The sequence below is a fragment of the Uranotaenia lowii genome, chromosome 2 (assembly GCF_029784155.1).
Source record: "Uranotaenia lowii strain MFRU-FL chromosome 2, ASM2978415v1, whole genome shotgun sequence".
In the NCBI taxonomy this organism is placed as follows: domain Eukaryota; kingdom Metazoa; phylum Arthropoda; class Insecta; order Diptera; family Culicidae; genus Uranotaenia; species Uranotaenia lowii.
In genome coordinates, this window is record NC_073692.1 from 3,227,141 (window position 1) to 3,244,012 (window position 16,872).

At 26.0% G+C, this 16,872-nt stretch overlaps 1 protein-coding gene across 3 annotated transcripts; it reads left to right on the forward strand.

Annotated features, from left to right (window-relative positions):
- The first annotated feature begins 337 nt into the window (after positions 1 to 337).
- LOC129745771 (protein spaetzle 4) lies at positions 338 to 16,434 on the forward strand. 3 transcript variants are annotated; one of them, XM_055739106.1, is made up of 5 exons: positions 338 to 422; positions 528 to 723; positions 780 to 898; positions 7,395 to 8,389; positions 15,786 to 16,434. In XM_055739106.1, the coding sequence occupies exons 3-5, from the start codon at positions 872 to 874 to the stop codon at positions 16,201 to 16,203; spliced, it is 1,440 nt and encodes a 479-aa protein (XP_055595081.1). In that variant the 5' UTR covers positions 338 to 422; positions 528 to 723; positions 780 to 871; the 3' UTR covers positions 16,204 to 16,434. The 3 variants fall into 3 exon arrangements, with proteins under 3 accessions (XP_055595081.1, XP_055595082.1, XP_055595083.1); XM_055739107.1 differs by having other exon boundaries at positions 406 to 422; positions 508 to 723; XM_055739108.1 differs by lacking the exons at positions 338 to 422; positions 528 to 723 and having other exon boundaries at positions 7,435 to 8,389.
- The last annotated feature ends 438 nt before the right edge of the window (positions 16,435 to 16,872 follow it).

The following is a 16,872-nucleotide window of genomic DNA, read 5'->3' on the forward strand; positions in this document are numbered from 1 at the left end:
AAGTTCGATTGAGCTTCAATCAACAATATATATTGAATCAATTATGTTATTTTTTTTTTGACATAACCGTTTTTGCGACCACCCTTATATCTATGTTTCAGTGAAATTAACAGTTGTGTCGTCAGTGAATATCTTACAGTTCCGCGATCTTACTGTTGTCAAAGAATCACCCTGGTATTTTCACTTTCTCATAGTATCGCTTCCGCACGCAGGCCAAATAACGATTACGTTTGCAAAGTGCAGCGAGAAACGATCACCTCAGCTGTATAGTGAGAGCGCTACTACTGACCTACTAAATAAACTTCTCCAATATATCGTCATTTCTCCTGTTTCTTTCTCACAGTTTCAAGTTGTCAGTATGAACTTTTTGTCTCGTAAAACAGTTAATTCCGAACGTTCAAGAAGAGCATACAGTGGTTAAAGTAATTTACCCGAAGTATTAATTTAACGATTCATAGGAAGTTGCAACAAGATGATATATTTCAATGAATATTTATAAATCTATAGATTCTTGTACTTTATTTTAGCTGAAAATCCAAATTAATTTTGTACCAGGGCCATTCAAAGTGTTGCAAGATGCAAGTTTTCGAAATGTAAGTGAATGTTGAAACTTGTCACTAAGAACCAGCTTACATCAGAAGGTGTGAATAAAAGGCACATTAAGCCAGAAGTTCGATGCATGGTGAAATGAAAAGGAGAAAGTCGAAAGTGTTCATATTTATGGTAAACAGTTTCGTTTGTATGTTTAATTATTTTTAATTCACCATCTATCATTCAAGAAAAATTATGTTATCTATCCAATAAGAAATGATCGAACGTAGAAGAAAATTTATCCATCAATCTAGAAATTGGATAAAATTTCAATGAGGATATGTATCAACATAAACGGAACGATTTGGTGAGTATTCAATAACACGCGATAATGTAAAGTTAAAAAAATGCATTTGAATGAATATTCTTTGTTTTTTAAATGTTTGACTGGGGTAACATGAAATCTCAAAGATAAAGCTGTAAAATTGCATTTGAATAAATATTCTTTATCTTTTGAATGTTTGATATTTTGACTGAAGTGACTAAGAATTACAAAGGTAAAGTTGTAAAAATGCATTTGAATGAAAATTCTCTTTTGAATTATGAATTATGAATTTTGAATTTTGAATTTTGAATTTTGAATTTTGAATTTTGAATTTTGAATTTTGAATTTTGAATTTTGAATTTTGAATTTTGAATTTTGAATTTTGAATTTTGAATTTTGAATTTTGAATTTTGAATTTTGAATTTTGAATTTTGAATTTTGAATTTTGAATTTTGAATTTTGAATTTTGAATTTTGAATTTTGAATTTTGAATTTTGAATTTTGAATTTTGAATTTTGAATTTTGAATTTTGAATTTTGAATTTTGAATTTTGAATTTTGAATTTTGAATTTTGAATTTTGAATTTTGAATTTTGAATTTTGAATTTTGAATTTTGAATTTTGAATTTTGAATTTTGAATTTTGAATTTTGAATTTTGAATTTTGAATTTTGAATTTTGAATTTTGAATTTTGAATTTTGAATTTTGAATTTTGAATTTTGAATTTTGAATTTTGAATTTTGAATTTTGAATTTTGAATTTTGAATTTTGAATTTTGAATTTTGAATTTTGAATTTTGAATTTTGAATTTTGAATTTTGAATTTTGAATTTTGAATTTTGAATTTTGAATTTTGAATTTTGAATTTTGAATTTTGAATTTTGAATTTTGAATTTTGAATTTTGAATTTTGAATTTTGAATTTTGAATTTTGAATTTTGAATTTTGAATTTTGAATTTTGAATTTTGAATTTTGAATTTTGAATTTTGAATTTTGAATTTTGAATTTTGAATTTTGAATTTTGAATTTTGAATTTTGAATTTTGAATTTTGAATTTTGAATTTTGAATTTTGAATTTTGAATTTTGAATTTTGAATTTTGAATTTTGAATTTTGAATTTTGAATTTTGAATTTTGAATTTTGAATTTTGAATTTTGAATTTTGAATTTTGAATTTTGAATTTTGAATTTTGAATTTTGAATTTTGAATTTTGAATTTTGAATTTTGAATTTTGAATTTTGAATTTTGAATTTTGAATTTTGAATTTTGAATTTTGAATTTTGAATTTTGAATTTTGAATTTTGAATTTTGAATTTTGAATTTTGAATTTTGAATTTTGAATTTTGAATTTTGAATTTTGAATTTTGAATTTTGAATTTTGAATTTTGAATTTTGAATTTTGAATTTTGAATTTTGAATTTTGAATTTTGAATTTTGAATTTTGAATTTTGAATTTTGAATTTTGAATTTTGAATTTTGAATTTTGAATTTTGAATTTTGAATTTTGAATTTTGAATTTTGAATTTTGAATTTTGAATTTTGAATTTTGAATTTTGAATTTTGAATTTTGAATTTTGAATTTTGAATTTTGAATTTTGAATTTTGAATTTTGAATTTTGAATTTTGAATTTTGAATTTTGAATTTTGAATTTTGAATTTTGAATTTTGAATTTTGAATTTTGAATTTTGAATTTTGAATTTTGAATTTTGAATTTTGAATTTTGAATTTTGAATTTTGAATTTTGAATTTTGAATTTTGAATTTTGAATTTTGAATTTTGAATTTTGAATTTTGAATTTTGAATTTTGAATTTTGAATTTTGAATTTTGAATTTTGAATTTTGAATTTTGAATTTTGAATTTTGAATTTTGAATTTTGAATTTTGAATTTTGAATTTTGAATTTTGAATTTTGAATTTTGAATTTTGAATTTTGAATTTTGAATTTTGAATTTTGAATTTTGAATTTTGAATTTTGAATTTTGAATTTTGAATTTTGAATTTTGAATTTTGAATTTTGAATTTTGAATTTTGAATTTTGAATTTTGAATTTTGAATTTTGAATTTTGAATTTTGAATTTTGAATTTTGAATTTTGAATTTTGAATTTTGAATTTTGAATTTTGAATTTTGAATTTTGAATTTTGAATTTTGAATTTTGAATTTTGAATTTTGAATTTTGAATTTTGAATTTTGAATTTTGAATTTTGAATTTTGAATTTTGAATTTTGAATTTTGAATTTTGAATTTTGAATTTTGAATTTTGAATTTTGAATTTTGAATTTTGAATTTTGAATTTTGAATTTTGAATTTTGAATTTTGAATTTTGAATTTTGAATTTTGAATTTTGAATTTTGAATTTTGAATTTTGAATTTTGAATTTTGAATTTTGAATTTTGAATTTTGAATTTTGAATTTTGAATTTTGAATTTTGAATTTTGAATTTTGAATTTTGAATTTTGAATTTTGAATTTTGAATTTTGAATTTTGAATTTTGAATTTTGAATTTTGAATTTTGAATTTTGAATTTTGAATTTTGAATTTTGAATTTTGAATTTTGAATTTTGAATTTTGAATTTTGAATTTTGAATTTTGAATTTTGAATTTTGAATTTTGAATTTTGAATTTTGAATTTTGAATTTTGAATTTTGAATTTTGAATTTTGAATTTTGAATTTTGAATTTTGAATTTTGAATTTTGAATTTTGAATTTTGAATTTTGAATTTTGAATTTTGAATTTTGAATTTTGAATTTTGAATTTTGAATTTTGAATTTTGAATTTTGAATTTTGAATTTTGAATTTTGAATTTTGAATTTTGAATTTTGAATTTTGAATTTTGAATTTTGAATTTTGAATTTTGAATTTTGAATTTTGAATTTTGAATTTTGAATTTTGAATTTTGAATTTTGAATTTTGAATTTTGAATTTTGAATTTTGAATTTTGAATTTTGAATTTTGAATTTTGAATTTTGAATTTTGAATTTTGAATTTTGAATTTTGAATTTTGAATTTTGAATTTTGAATTTTGAATTTTGAATTTTGAATTTTGAATTTTGAATTTTGAATTTTGAATTTTGAATTTTGAATTTTGAATTTTGAATTTTGAATTTTGAATTTTGAATTTTGAATTTTGAATTTTGAATTTTGAATTTTGAATTTTGAATTTTGAATTTTGAATTTTGAATTTTGAATTTTGAATTTTGAATTTTGAATTTTGAATTTTGAATTTTGAATTTTGAATTTTGAATTTTGAATTTTGAATTTTGAATTTTGAATTTTGAATTTTGAATTTTGAATTTTGAATTTTGAATTTTGAATTTTGAATTTTGAATTTTGAATTTTGAATTTTGAATTTTGAATTTTGAATTTTGAATTTTGAATTTTGAATTTTGAATTTTGAATTTTGAATTTTGAATTTTGAATTTTGAATTTTGAATTTTGAATTTTGAATTTTGAATTTTGAATTTTGAATTTTGAATTTTGAATTTTGAATTTTGAATTTTGAATTTTGAATTTTGAATTTTGAATTTTGAATTTTGAATTTTGAATTTTGAATTTTGAATTTTGAATTTTGAATTTTGAATTTTGAATTTTGAATTTTGAATTTTGAATTTTGAATTTTGAATTTTGAATTTTGAATTTTGAATTTTGAATTTTGAATTTTGAATTTTGAATTTTGAATTTTGAATTTTGAATTTTGAATTTTGAATTTTGAATTTTGAATTTTGAATTTTGAATTTTGAATTTTGAATTTTGAATTTTGAATTTTGAATTTTGAATTTTGAATTTTGAATTTTGAATTTTGAATTTTGAATTTTGAATTTTGAATTTTGAATTTTGAATTTTGAATTTTGAATTTTGAATTTTGAATTTTGAATTTTGAATTTTGAATTTTGAATTTTGAATTTTGAATTTTGAATTTTGAATTTTGAATTTTGAATTTTGAATTTTGAATTTTGAATTTTGAATTTTGAATTTTGAATTTTGAATTTTGAATTTTGAATTTTGAATTTTGAATTTTGAATTTTGAATTTTGAATTTTGAATTTTGAATTTTGAATTTTGAATTTTGAATTTTGAATTTTGAATTTTGAATTTTGAATTTTGAATTTTGAATTTTGAATTTTGAATTTTGAATTTTGAATTTTGAATTTTGAATTTTGAATTTTGAATTTTGAATTTTGAATTTTGAATTTTGAATTTTGAATTTTGAATTTTGAATTTTGAATTTTGAATTTTGAATTTTGAATTTTGAATTTTGAATTTTGAATTTTGAATTTTGAATTTTGAATTTTGAATTTTGAATTTTGAATTTTGAATTTTGAATTTTGAATTTTGAATTTTGAATTTTGAATTTTGAATTTTGAATTTTGAATTTTGAATTTTGAATTTTGAATTTTGAATTTTGAATTTTGAATTTTGAATTTTGAATTTTGAATTTTGAATTTTGAATTTTGAATTTTGAATTTTGAATTTTGAATTTTGAATTTTGAATTTTGAATTTTGAATTTTGAATTTTGAATTTTGAATTTTGAATTTTGAATTTTGAATTTTGAATTTTGAATTTTGAATTTTGAATTTTGAATTTTGAATTTTGAATTTTGAATTTTGAATTTTGAATTTTGAATTTTGAATTTTGAATTTTGAATTTTGAATTTTGAATTTTGAATTTTGAATTTTGAATTTTGAATTTTGAATTTTGAATTTTGAATTTTGAATTTTGAATTTTGAATTTTGAATTTTGAATTTTGAATTTTGAATTTTGAATTTTGAATTTTGAATTTTGAATTTTGAATTTTGAATTTTGAATTTTGAATTTTGAATTTTGAATTTTGAATTTTGAATTTTGAATTTTGAATTTTGAATTTTGAATTTTGAATTTTGAATTTTGAATTTTGAATTTTGAATTTTGAATTTTGAATTTTGAATTTTGAATTTTGAATTTTGAATTTTGAATTTTGAATTTTGAATTTTGAATTTTGAATTTTGAATTTTGAATTTTGAATTTTGAATTTTGAATTTTGAATTTTGAATTTTGAATTTTGAATTTTGAATTTTGAATTTTGAATTTTGAATTTTGAATTTTGAATTTTGAATTTTGAATTTTGAATTTTGAATTTTGAATTTTGAATTTTGAATTTTGAATTTTGAATTTTGAATTTTGAATTTTGAATTTTGAATTTTGAATTTTGAATTTTGAATTTTGAATTTTGAATTTTGAATTTTGAATTTTGAATTTTGAATTTTGAATTTTGAATTTTGAATTTTGAATTTTGAATTTTGAATTTTGAATTTTGAATTTTGAATTTTGAATTTTGAATTTTGAATTTTGAATTTTGAATTTTGAATTTTGAATTTTGAATTTTGAATTTTGAATTTTGAATTTTGAATTTTGAATTTTGAATTTTGAATTTTGAATTTTGAATTTTGAATTTTGAATTTTGAATTTTGAATTTTGAATTTTGAATTTTGAATTTTGAATTTTGAATTTTGAATTTTGAATTTTGAATTTTGAATTTTGAATTTTGAATTTTGAATTTTGAATTTTGAATTTTGAATTTTGAATTTTGAATTTTGAATTTTGAATTTTGAATTTTGAATTTTGAATTTTGAATTTTGAATTTTGAATTTTGAATTTTGAATTTTGAATTTTGAATTTTGAATTTTGAATTTTGAATTTTGAATTTTGAATTTTGAATTTTGAATTTTGAATTTTGAATTTTGAATTTTGAATTTTGAATTTTGAATTTTGAATTTTGAATTTTGAATTTTGAATTTTGAATTTTGAATTTTGAATTTTGAATTTTGAATTTTGAATTTTGAATTTTGAATTTTGAATTTTGAATTTTGAATTTTGAATTTTGAATTTTGAATTTTGAATTTTGAATTTTGAATTTTGAATTTTGAATTTTGAATTTTGAATTTTGAATTTTGAATTTTGAATTTTGAATTTTGAATTTTGAATTTTGAATTTTGAATTTTGAATTTTGAATTTTGAATTTTGAATTTTGAATTTTGAATTTTGAATTTTGAATTTTGAATTTTGAATTTTGAATTTTGAATTTTGAATTTTGAATTTTGAATTTTGAATTTTGAATTTTGAATTTTGAATTTTGAATTTTGAATTTTGAATTTTGAATTTTGAATTTTGAATTTTGAATTTTGAATTTTGAATTTTGAATTTTGAATTTTGAATTTTGAATTTTGAATTTTGAATAATGTTCTGAATTAGTCTTAAAAAATATTACTAGGAATTCTTTTGACATTTTTTCCAAAAAGAGAGAAAAGAAAAAAGAAGCAGATGCCTAATTTAATTTATCGGGCTCATTTTTGTTTGTGTATTTGTGACAATTTAGCAATGCTTTGGAATTCGTGTCAATGTAGTTTGAGTTTTACAGTGTCTCGTAAATTTTACATTTTTTCAAAAATTGTAATAGTGATTTCTCCTGCGAGTCTTCATTTTTCAAAATTTCATCATTTCATCATTTTTTATTTAATTAATGACAATTTACATCATTGTAATTTATATTTACTTTTTTACAGGGCTCATTTCACCCACTTTTTTTTATTACCATCATTCCAGTACTGAATATAAATGGATATGGATTTGATTCAGCATCATCATGTGATCAAAATGTTTCGAGAAACGGAAGATCAGCACAATTACTTAAATCAATTCCATGTGACTTAAGCATACAGGCATATTGCAATCTTCCTGGTTCAGCATACCCTTGGCACGCAGTAAGACGTTTTGTACATGAGAATCAAGGATTGATGCGAAGAATGTACGGCGATATAAGGCATATATCTATTCTTAAAGAGGAGATTAACAATAATGAAATAGATGTCGAAGATATACATCATGCAGCAAACCGATATTCAAGGATGAACTCAGAAAAGAAGAAACAACTACACTCTCATACCGAAAACGGACGTGGGAAAATTCATGACATTATTTCCGAGCCATATTTCAGACCAACCCAAAAAACTACAACTCCTAAGCCTTCTCAAGGGCACTCCAATCTGACGACAGCTTCTACAGTTCCAGTTTCAGAAGCAAGCTCTACAATAAAATCAATATTTTTCAACGAATCAATACAAGGCATGGACGATTTGAATAAATCAGTTAGCCAAAAACAACCAATTGTGGAACAAATGCTTGAAATCGATGCTTCAGAAATAGATATCAAAAAGTTATCAAGCATTGCAAATTTAGAAACAAATGACGAATTGCATAAAAATGAGTCCATATTAAAAAACGAAAACAAGACAAATTTCACTAAAAGCGATAGCAGTGGCTTGAATCAAAACAATAATTCAACGTTCATAAACTCGAACGTAACTTCAATAGTGAAAGATGACAACTCGCTAAACATTGTTAATGCCAATATTTCAAGTAGTATAAGCTCAAAGCCCATGAAATTTATAGAGACTCAAAAAAACCCAGAAAAAAAGAAAAAACCTGCCAAGAAGCCTGAAGAGCAGCTTTTTCAAGATACAGCACCAAAAGAGCCCTCAGTCTCGAATCTGCGAGGAATGTAAGTGAACAACTAGTATTAGCACTTAAACTTTTTGCACTACATCTTACTTACACAATCCACTAGCCACTGACAAACGATGTTGTACATATATGTATATAATATTATCAAAATTAGGATATTAAATGGATAAATGGCCAAAATCAATACAAATTTTCATAAAAAGAATGAAACTCGGCGCACAGGCATAAACCAAATAATCTCACATTTTAAACCGACACGCTTGGTGAATTAAAAAGTATTAAAAACATATGGAAGCTATATGTCAAAATTTTAAAGGTTTAGTGTACATATTGTGATTTATGACCATCAAGTTGAACCTCGAAAGCAGGGTTAATTTTAGATTTTCTGTTTTAATTTTTTGGGAGTGTGGGGTATCATGGGCCATAAGTTATGTTATCGTATTTCCACTGCTTAAGCAGTGTTTTTGACCTGTGTGCACGTTATATGTTTTATTTGACATGTCCAAATTAATTAATCTGCATTTTTTTTTCAAGCATTCACAAATTGAATTAGTTCGGAACACAAAGTTTATAACAAAAATATGCACAATCATAGTTTTGTCATGAAAAGGAATTTTTCCATGAAACATATATTAATAAATCCCTCAAAAGCCATCAGTTGACAAATCTTGTGCAATCATGGGACACACAAGGTAGGGTATCGTGGTCGACCGACACATTTATGACTTTCAATACATTTTCCATGTCTGTTAAATGATGACTTATGAAAAAAAAAATCTTTCAATTGTATTAAATTCGATAGAGACGTACATGCATGGATCTTTAATACAGAAAATTATCAATCACTCGCGATCACATGTCTTGTTTTCATTACCCTACCTGCAATTGCTTTAAAATATCTAAATGAACCATAAAATTACTGTTTTGGGAATCCTCATAAACTTTGCAAGTTGTTTGGTTAGTTTTGATTTGGTGGCCAACTGTGGGGGCACAATTTTTAAAAATCCAGAACAAAGTATTGTTTTAAATGGTCAGAACTCAAAAAAATAAATTATTGAAACAATGCTATTACACGAGAGAACACTATTTTAGGTAGATACCTATGTTATAATAACTAATTTTGGATGATTTTGGCGTCATGAATTCAAAACATTTGTCTGTCACCTGGTGACATGGCAATCATAAATTTTAAAAAATCAGTTTTGAGTGAAATCGATCTTCGATAACTGATAAACTAATAAACTTATATAACCGGTAATTGTTCTCCGTAACCCATTAGAACTCAATTTTTTTTCGCTGAAAATTTCACAGAAGTGTTATTTGGTGATTACAAACACAATTTTTTATTTCATCATTTTCAACCAACTTTTTTTAATTTTTATAAAATCAATCCGGCATATTTGTATCAATTAAGGCTACATATTTATAATTTCATTTTTTCAGTACGAAAAACTACATAAAACTATGTTTTCTAAGATTTCAAAAATGACTATTTTTGGTAAATTAGGCCATTTTCTCGTTTTTATTGGTTTTTAAGCTTCTCTTTGCAAGAAACACATTCCGGGCACTTGCGTTCTGAGAGTCGAGATTTTCAAATAACTCCTACAGCAAGAACTTTCCGTGTTTCATAAAGAGGACGGGTTCGAAAATGTATAGCTCGTTGCCTAGACAGAGTCATTCAAACCTAACTTCAAACAACAAATTTTGCTAGTTCCTAGAGCTTGTAAGCTGTATAGCCTGAACCAAGGCTATGCCACAGATGACACTGTCAAAATGTCCAAAAACGGTCACCAGGGAAGTCACTTCTCATACCAGAATTTTTAATTTTTAATTAGCGAAAAACTAAATGTAGATCGCTGAAATGTCATATATATTTTTTTTCGTAAAGCTAGTAAAGAAGTTGTTGCCTAGATATGAATCATTCACCGAGTCAATTACCGAGTTCGGTAATTTTTTTACCGAAATCCTAACATGTGTAAATCGTCAAACTGTTCGGTAATTTTTTCGGTAAAAATTAAACGAACATCGGTAAATGAAGAATCGATTTACCGATGTTCGTTTATTTTTTACCGAACAGTTTAACGATTTACACATGTTAGGATTTCGGTGAAAAAAATTACCGAGCTTGGTAATTTTCGTTTACTGTGTAACTTTAAACAACAAATTTTGCTAGTTCCAGAGCTTGTAAGCTTATACAGCCTGAACCGAGGCTATGACACAGAAGAACAAAACTTATGAAAAACTATTCCATTCTATTTTATATGTTTTATTTATAGAGGATTTTAACCAATTTGGTCATTTGCCTCTTAAATATGAAAAAACTCTATTTCAAACCAATTACAGCGTTTGAATCCAATAACATGTCTGCTCGTGGCAAGGTCCCTAGCATATTAAAGTATATATTAGTTAAATTCGCGGGGTACTTCGGTATGTTTTTAAAAAACTAAACTGAACTGTACCGAGGCCGAAACTAGAATGAATTTATTACTTTGCTCTTAATACTACCGAGCCCCGCTGGGGCGACAAATGACGAGTGCATCAAATGATACTTGATACCCTCGTCCGATGATGGTGCGCTGCTCCAGGTGTGGATGTTCAGCTGATCGTGCGTCTGCTAAAGCACGATCCTCGATGGGCCGGTTCCTTCCGTAACTTATTTCCTGGTTTTTCTGTATAAAATATAATGATTTGACAAAATTCTGCTCCTGTGTGAAAAAAACAACAAGTTTCTTTTAAAAGAAAAGTATTGGATCGAAAAGAAGCGGAAATTGAAGGAGGAGGATGCAGTCACCTAAAATACTGATTAAACAAGTAAAAGTCGGAAAAACTGATCAATATCATAACTGAGGCAAGTGTGCGCCGGCCGATGGGAGATACCAAGAATAAATTAGACATTTCTTACAAAAAAAAACGATAAATATTTTTTTCAATGTTTTTCATGAATTATCATAAGCTTATCTTCAGTTCCTTCATTGAAAGTATTTTGATCAAACGAATGGTTTTTGAGTTACAAGCATTCTTAACTGTCCCATTTCTAAATGCACTAAGCTTTAGCTTTCACCATTACGGAATCTTAGCACAACATCTTTTTAATCATTTCGCTAAAAAAAATTTTAGAATTATCTGTTCTTTGCGGTTTTATGACAATTTTAGTAAAGTGCGGGGTTGGGGAGAGTTGAAGCAGCAGTGCTTTCTCTGTGCTTCAGTAGTGAATAGAGTGTCCATTTCCCGGCCATTTAAGCGTTCCCGGGAATCGGGAAATCTGACGATCCATTTCCCGGGAATTCCCGGGATCCCGGGAAAAAATGATAATGAAGATCTTATCCATCTTCTCCTTATTCTTATCGATATGGTATTTTTAAATTTTAGGTAGTAGTATTGCAAAACCTTTCAAACCGTTTTTTATGCCTCAAAAGTTTAATAAGCAAACCCAAGACTCAAAAACGATGTACTTTAACTGATAAACTGGTCTGGTTCTAGCTGCCCAAATTTGAAATAATTGGTAAATATTTTTCACCATCCATAGAAGTTAGTTAGCTAGACCTCAGATATATTCATCAAATATCGTAAATTTTCTGATAACTATCCCTTTCTTTCAAAATATGTCATTTCTTTGCTGATGATTTTGCTACTGTCAACAGTATCTGAAACGGGAATTCTAAATGATGATGGTTGGAAAATAGAACATTCAAATTCTTTCCGTAGCGTTTTTTCATATAACTGTTTGGTTTTATAGATTCAATGTCGTTTTTAACTTTTATACTAAGTATTTGATAGGAAAATTTTGTTTATCAAATTCAATGTACTAACCAGATTTAAGAAAAAATAATATCTAAGACTAAGCCATCCAAAAACAACTATCATATTTCTTGCTCAATTTGATTCATTTACCCATTTAAAATCATGTAAACTTTTAGTAATTTAGCAATTCTAATGGCTTCGGGAATTCCCGGGATTTTTTAGGCGTTTCCCGGGATTCGGGAATTCCCGATTTTTTTTAATTCCCGGGAATTCCCGACCGGGAAATCCCGGGAAGGACACTCTAGTAGTGAACGGATCTGACATCGGATTTGAAGGCACGAGTAAGTTTTTTTTTTAAACTACACAGCAAAAATTGAATCAGTGAATTTTACATCGAAAGCGATGCAAATTATTGGACCATCGCTTAACACACAAATTTATATTTCATTCCGAAATTACATCGTGGCTAGCAAAATTACAATCGATGGGAATGATTGCTACATGTAAATACACATCGACCGATATAATGTGTGAAGCTTAATTTTACATCTTTAACCAATTAAATTTAGTCTAGATTAATTTTTATTCATTCAAACAGGATATTGAATTTAAATAATCCATAAAGAAAGCTTTTTTTATTCCGTTTAAGCTGAAGGCAACTGATTCTGAATAAAAAAAAAGACTGATAAAATTATTCTCACCCAATTTAAAAATCATTGTTAAACTGTGTGTTAGGTTAAAAAAAAAATCATGTTTTAAATCGTTTTACGAACCAATTTCTAGGAAAAGTGATAATTTTAATCAGAGTATGGATAACATTTTTAATTAAGAACTTCTGGTTAATTAAATTTTTATATTATATTTATTAAATATGGCTAAAAATTTATGGAACTTTTAAGACTTATAAACACTAACTAACGAACAAAGTTCCAAACTTTGACTATCGTTAGCATATGTACAATGATATTATTAAGTCGTTAAATGGTTGAACAGTATTCTAAGAATTGCTATTTGCTTTGGCTAGTATACTACACAACTTCACAATACATGATTCTCAATCTGACATGATTATATCGATTGTGCATTTTTTCCGCATAGACAGGGAGAAAACACTTCTGAATCAGTTAAAGGTACATACGTTGGGTTCCATACACCTTCACCATGATGTCCATTTTCAATTAAATTTTACAAAAATATTGCAAATGGAACTGAATTATAGCAAACAATATAAATATACGCATTTAGCCCGCCGGTTTCGGGAATCGGCTATTTTGACGTCTTTTATTATAAAATTATCTTCACAAAAACTCCCCGCCCCGCCGCTCCCCTAGAGGTCAGATTGCGAACGTTTCTAGTCTAGGAAATCGAAATTTTCTAACCAGCCTTGTGTTAAAAAAATGATTTTTTTTTCGATTATAACCGTTTCATCATATTTATGGCATATGCGATTTTATATCAACGTTGCAGTTGGCGGACAGTTAGATATTGAAAAAATAATCCGGTACAACTGTATTCGATTGGGCTCGAACTCACGAACATTGACTCAAGAGGCAACTGACTTGCCAACTGCCCTATATCACAAACCTCCTTAAAAATAATGCTTCACATAATTAAACATCAGTGACAATCATCATTTCCGAAACTTTAAACATTGTGTACAACCTTCGTGAGCACTGTTGTGGTACTGTATCGTGCTGTATCCCCTACGGTGATCGGATTAGGGTTAGATGATGAATGGAAGCTTTTAGCATATATAAAAGACAAGATAAAGACACAAGAGACCGCTTATGAATTCCCGTATCAGGCAGGTTTAATGCTTATACATAAAAAGATATTTAACCATATAAAATTTATGGTTGAAACATCGAATCCAAGCATAACACGAATGTCAAAACGTTGGTTAAGTGTCAGAAATAAAAATATAAAAAATACAATTTTAAAGTTAGAATAAAAGAGCTTAGTACTGATTTGATAGAAAACATCACATGGATTAAATGTTATTTTGAAATGGCATCCCTAACTGTTATTTATGCGAAAGAATTTGTGCTATCTTAAATTTCTCCAAAATTTTAGCTTCTACGCATGATTATTATTAATTGTTTCCATTTACATGTAAACTATATACTACATACTGCCAGAGAAACTGAAATGTTGCTCGACATTTGTATGCTCATTTAACCCGCCTGGTTTGGGAATCGGTTATTTTGATTTATTTTATTATAAAATTACTTTCTCAAAAACTGTAAGCGATTTCAACTTAAAAATTGCTAAAATGTATAGGAACAAAAGTCTGCTATTATAGCAGACTAAAAAAAAGTTTTCATATACATATTTCACATACATACTGAAAAATTGGTTAAGGCCTCTGTTTTTTTCTTAAGGCTATGATCATTTAGTATCCGGGCAGTTACAAACGATTGTATTTTAAAAACTATTCATTTGATCGAAAAAATTTCTATGGAGGAAATGAAGGTGTTAATATGACATTTAATATAAAAATATAAAAAAATATATTTATCAATGATTTCAAGAAATACTCAAACTTTTTCATAAAATCTCTTTTTTATCTTTGCACACTTTTTTCAGTCATGTATTGATCCATTATTTTTACCACAGAAGCAAAACCTTTGCAAAATCATGTTGCTTTACACAAACTCTCCTGGAAAAAGCAATTGGAATCTGGTTGGAACCTTTTCATTAGAAGGCATCTCGAAGAATTTGATCTCTTAAATCCGGTTTTAACATAAATTTCTTCGGCCATCAGGACACATCTGTCACATTGCGTAAAAACCAGTTGCACATGTTGCAATCTGAGGAACTGTTCACTATTAGTTATTTACTAGATGTCTACTAGTCGGAAAACACTTTTTGACTGACGGAAGTGGATTAATTGCATTATTTAAGGGGCCTGCATTCAGTTATCCCCAATAACCATAGACTTTTTACCATATTTAAGATCAAGGGTTCCATTCCAATGCTTGATTTAAACTTCGTGTGGATTCTAGAGTGGCTCCTTATACTTTTTAACGATTCGGTCAAAAAAAAAATCAACAGTTAATGAGTTTTGAAGTCAAAAATGAAGAGTTTCTAAGGCGCAAAATGCGCAAAAGGCGCAAATTTGTGCAAAATTATTTTTACCATGTCTTTTTGCATCGTAAATATCTCAAACACACATTAACTTGAAAATCTGACAAAAATAGGCAAGACAGTCATTTTCATAACCAACACAACGCTGCTAAAGTTTTGCATATCCGAGCTCTTATAACATAGCTATCACCGAAATAAAGTGCCCGGATACTAAATGATCATAGCCTTAATAGGCGCATTGAGGGACACCTCATATTCAATTAAAATTGTAACTATCCATTTGAGTTTATTTATTTATTTTTTTGATACTTGCAAAGTAAGAAAAAATCCTTATCAATTATTGAAATCGATTTCCAAAAATCTAATTAATCCAATTATCACAAATAAAGTAAAATTATAGCCTAAACATTAATACATTAATTATTTTCTCTGTTGAACCATAACATACATGAAAAGAGTATTAACGAAAGTCTATGGATATTTTCTACAAGACTTTTTTTTAAGTGGTTAGTATTGATTATTAAAAATTTATGTTCATGAAACCCAAATGGAACCTGCTTATTTAGCTTCAATTTAGCTTAAATAATTTTTCTTTTCTTTTCCAGAAACGCATGTCCAGTTAAGGAAGAAGTAGTTGCACCATTTTGGGCCAACAATACTAGAGGAGAGGTACTTGCTTTACTTAACCTTTATCCATTTGAGCAATACGTACATTGGGAAAAATGCGCATATGAATTTAAACAAATGTACTGTCGAGAAGGTTGTAGATGTGAACAGCAGTACAGATTACATCGGTTGTTAGCATACGATCCTCACAATGAATGTAGAGGAATATTTTCCGATTGGTTTAGATTTCCATCCTGTTGCATTTGTAAATGCTATGATATTCCGTTTGATTTTAGAATAACCTCGAGGAGTCCTAGAAAAATTGAAGAATCCATAAAGGTAGTAGAGGATGATTTACAAAATGCAATATATGATCATGCAGTCAATGAATGGTATAATCGAAATGATGTAGAATAAAAACTTATGATAGTTTTTTACTGAAAAATTTATTTTTGAATCTTATAAATAATGTTAGTTCACACAGAACTACAAATCAATATTTATTACAATTGGAAATATGGTTACTTGTTTATGTTTTAAAACTGATTCACCAACTACATTTAAGTAAATTTGTATAATCCGCTAGTCAAATTATGTACTACTATAGAGAACTGAAAAAATAAAACCCCAATTATTTTGATCACACAATTCGTTTAATTTACCAGGAAGCACCTTCGGAGTGGAAGAAGAGACAACCAAGCGATTATGTGGTTAAAACTAAAATGACATTTTAATTTTTTTTTTATTTGGTATTTTTTATTTCGATTGTAGTTGGAGTAACAGCTTGGTGTCTACCGCGACTAGGTTTGCTTTACTTTCTACATATGCCTTTTTTGTATTCAAAAACATAATAGCTAAATATGCTTGTCTCGACCATCAGCAAGTGCAGATGTTCTGTGGCTCCTCTCTTTCCGGACACTTTTTGTATTGAAAATTATTACATTTTGTAAATTTATTTTTAGAGAATCAGACGTACTGCCTACAACGCATCACAATTCCACTCTTGATAGGCTATTGTTTACCTTCCGATGAATGAAAAAAAGATTACATATGTTTTGTGCGCGGAATGAGTCTTTCGCCCGAAGC

Excerpts from the sequence above, each read along its gene's own strand:
- LOC129745771 (XM_055739106.1), top strand. The coding sequence starts at position 872 with ATGTATCAACATAAACGGAACGATTTG. Across the intron at positions 899-7,394 it reads AACATAAACGGAACGATTTG|GGCTCATTTCACCCACTTTT; the intron begins GTGAGTATTCAA and ends ACTTTTTTACAG. Across the intron at positions 8,390-15,785 it reads GTCTCGAATCTGCGAGGAAT|AAACGCATGTCCAGTTAAGG; the intron begins GTAAGTGAACAA and ends TTTCTTTTCCAG.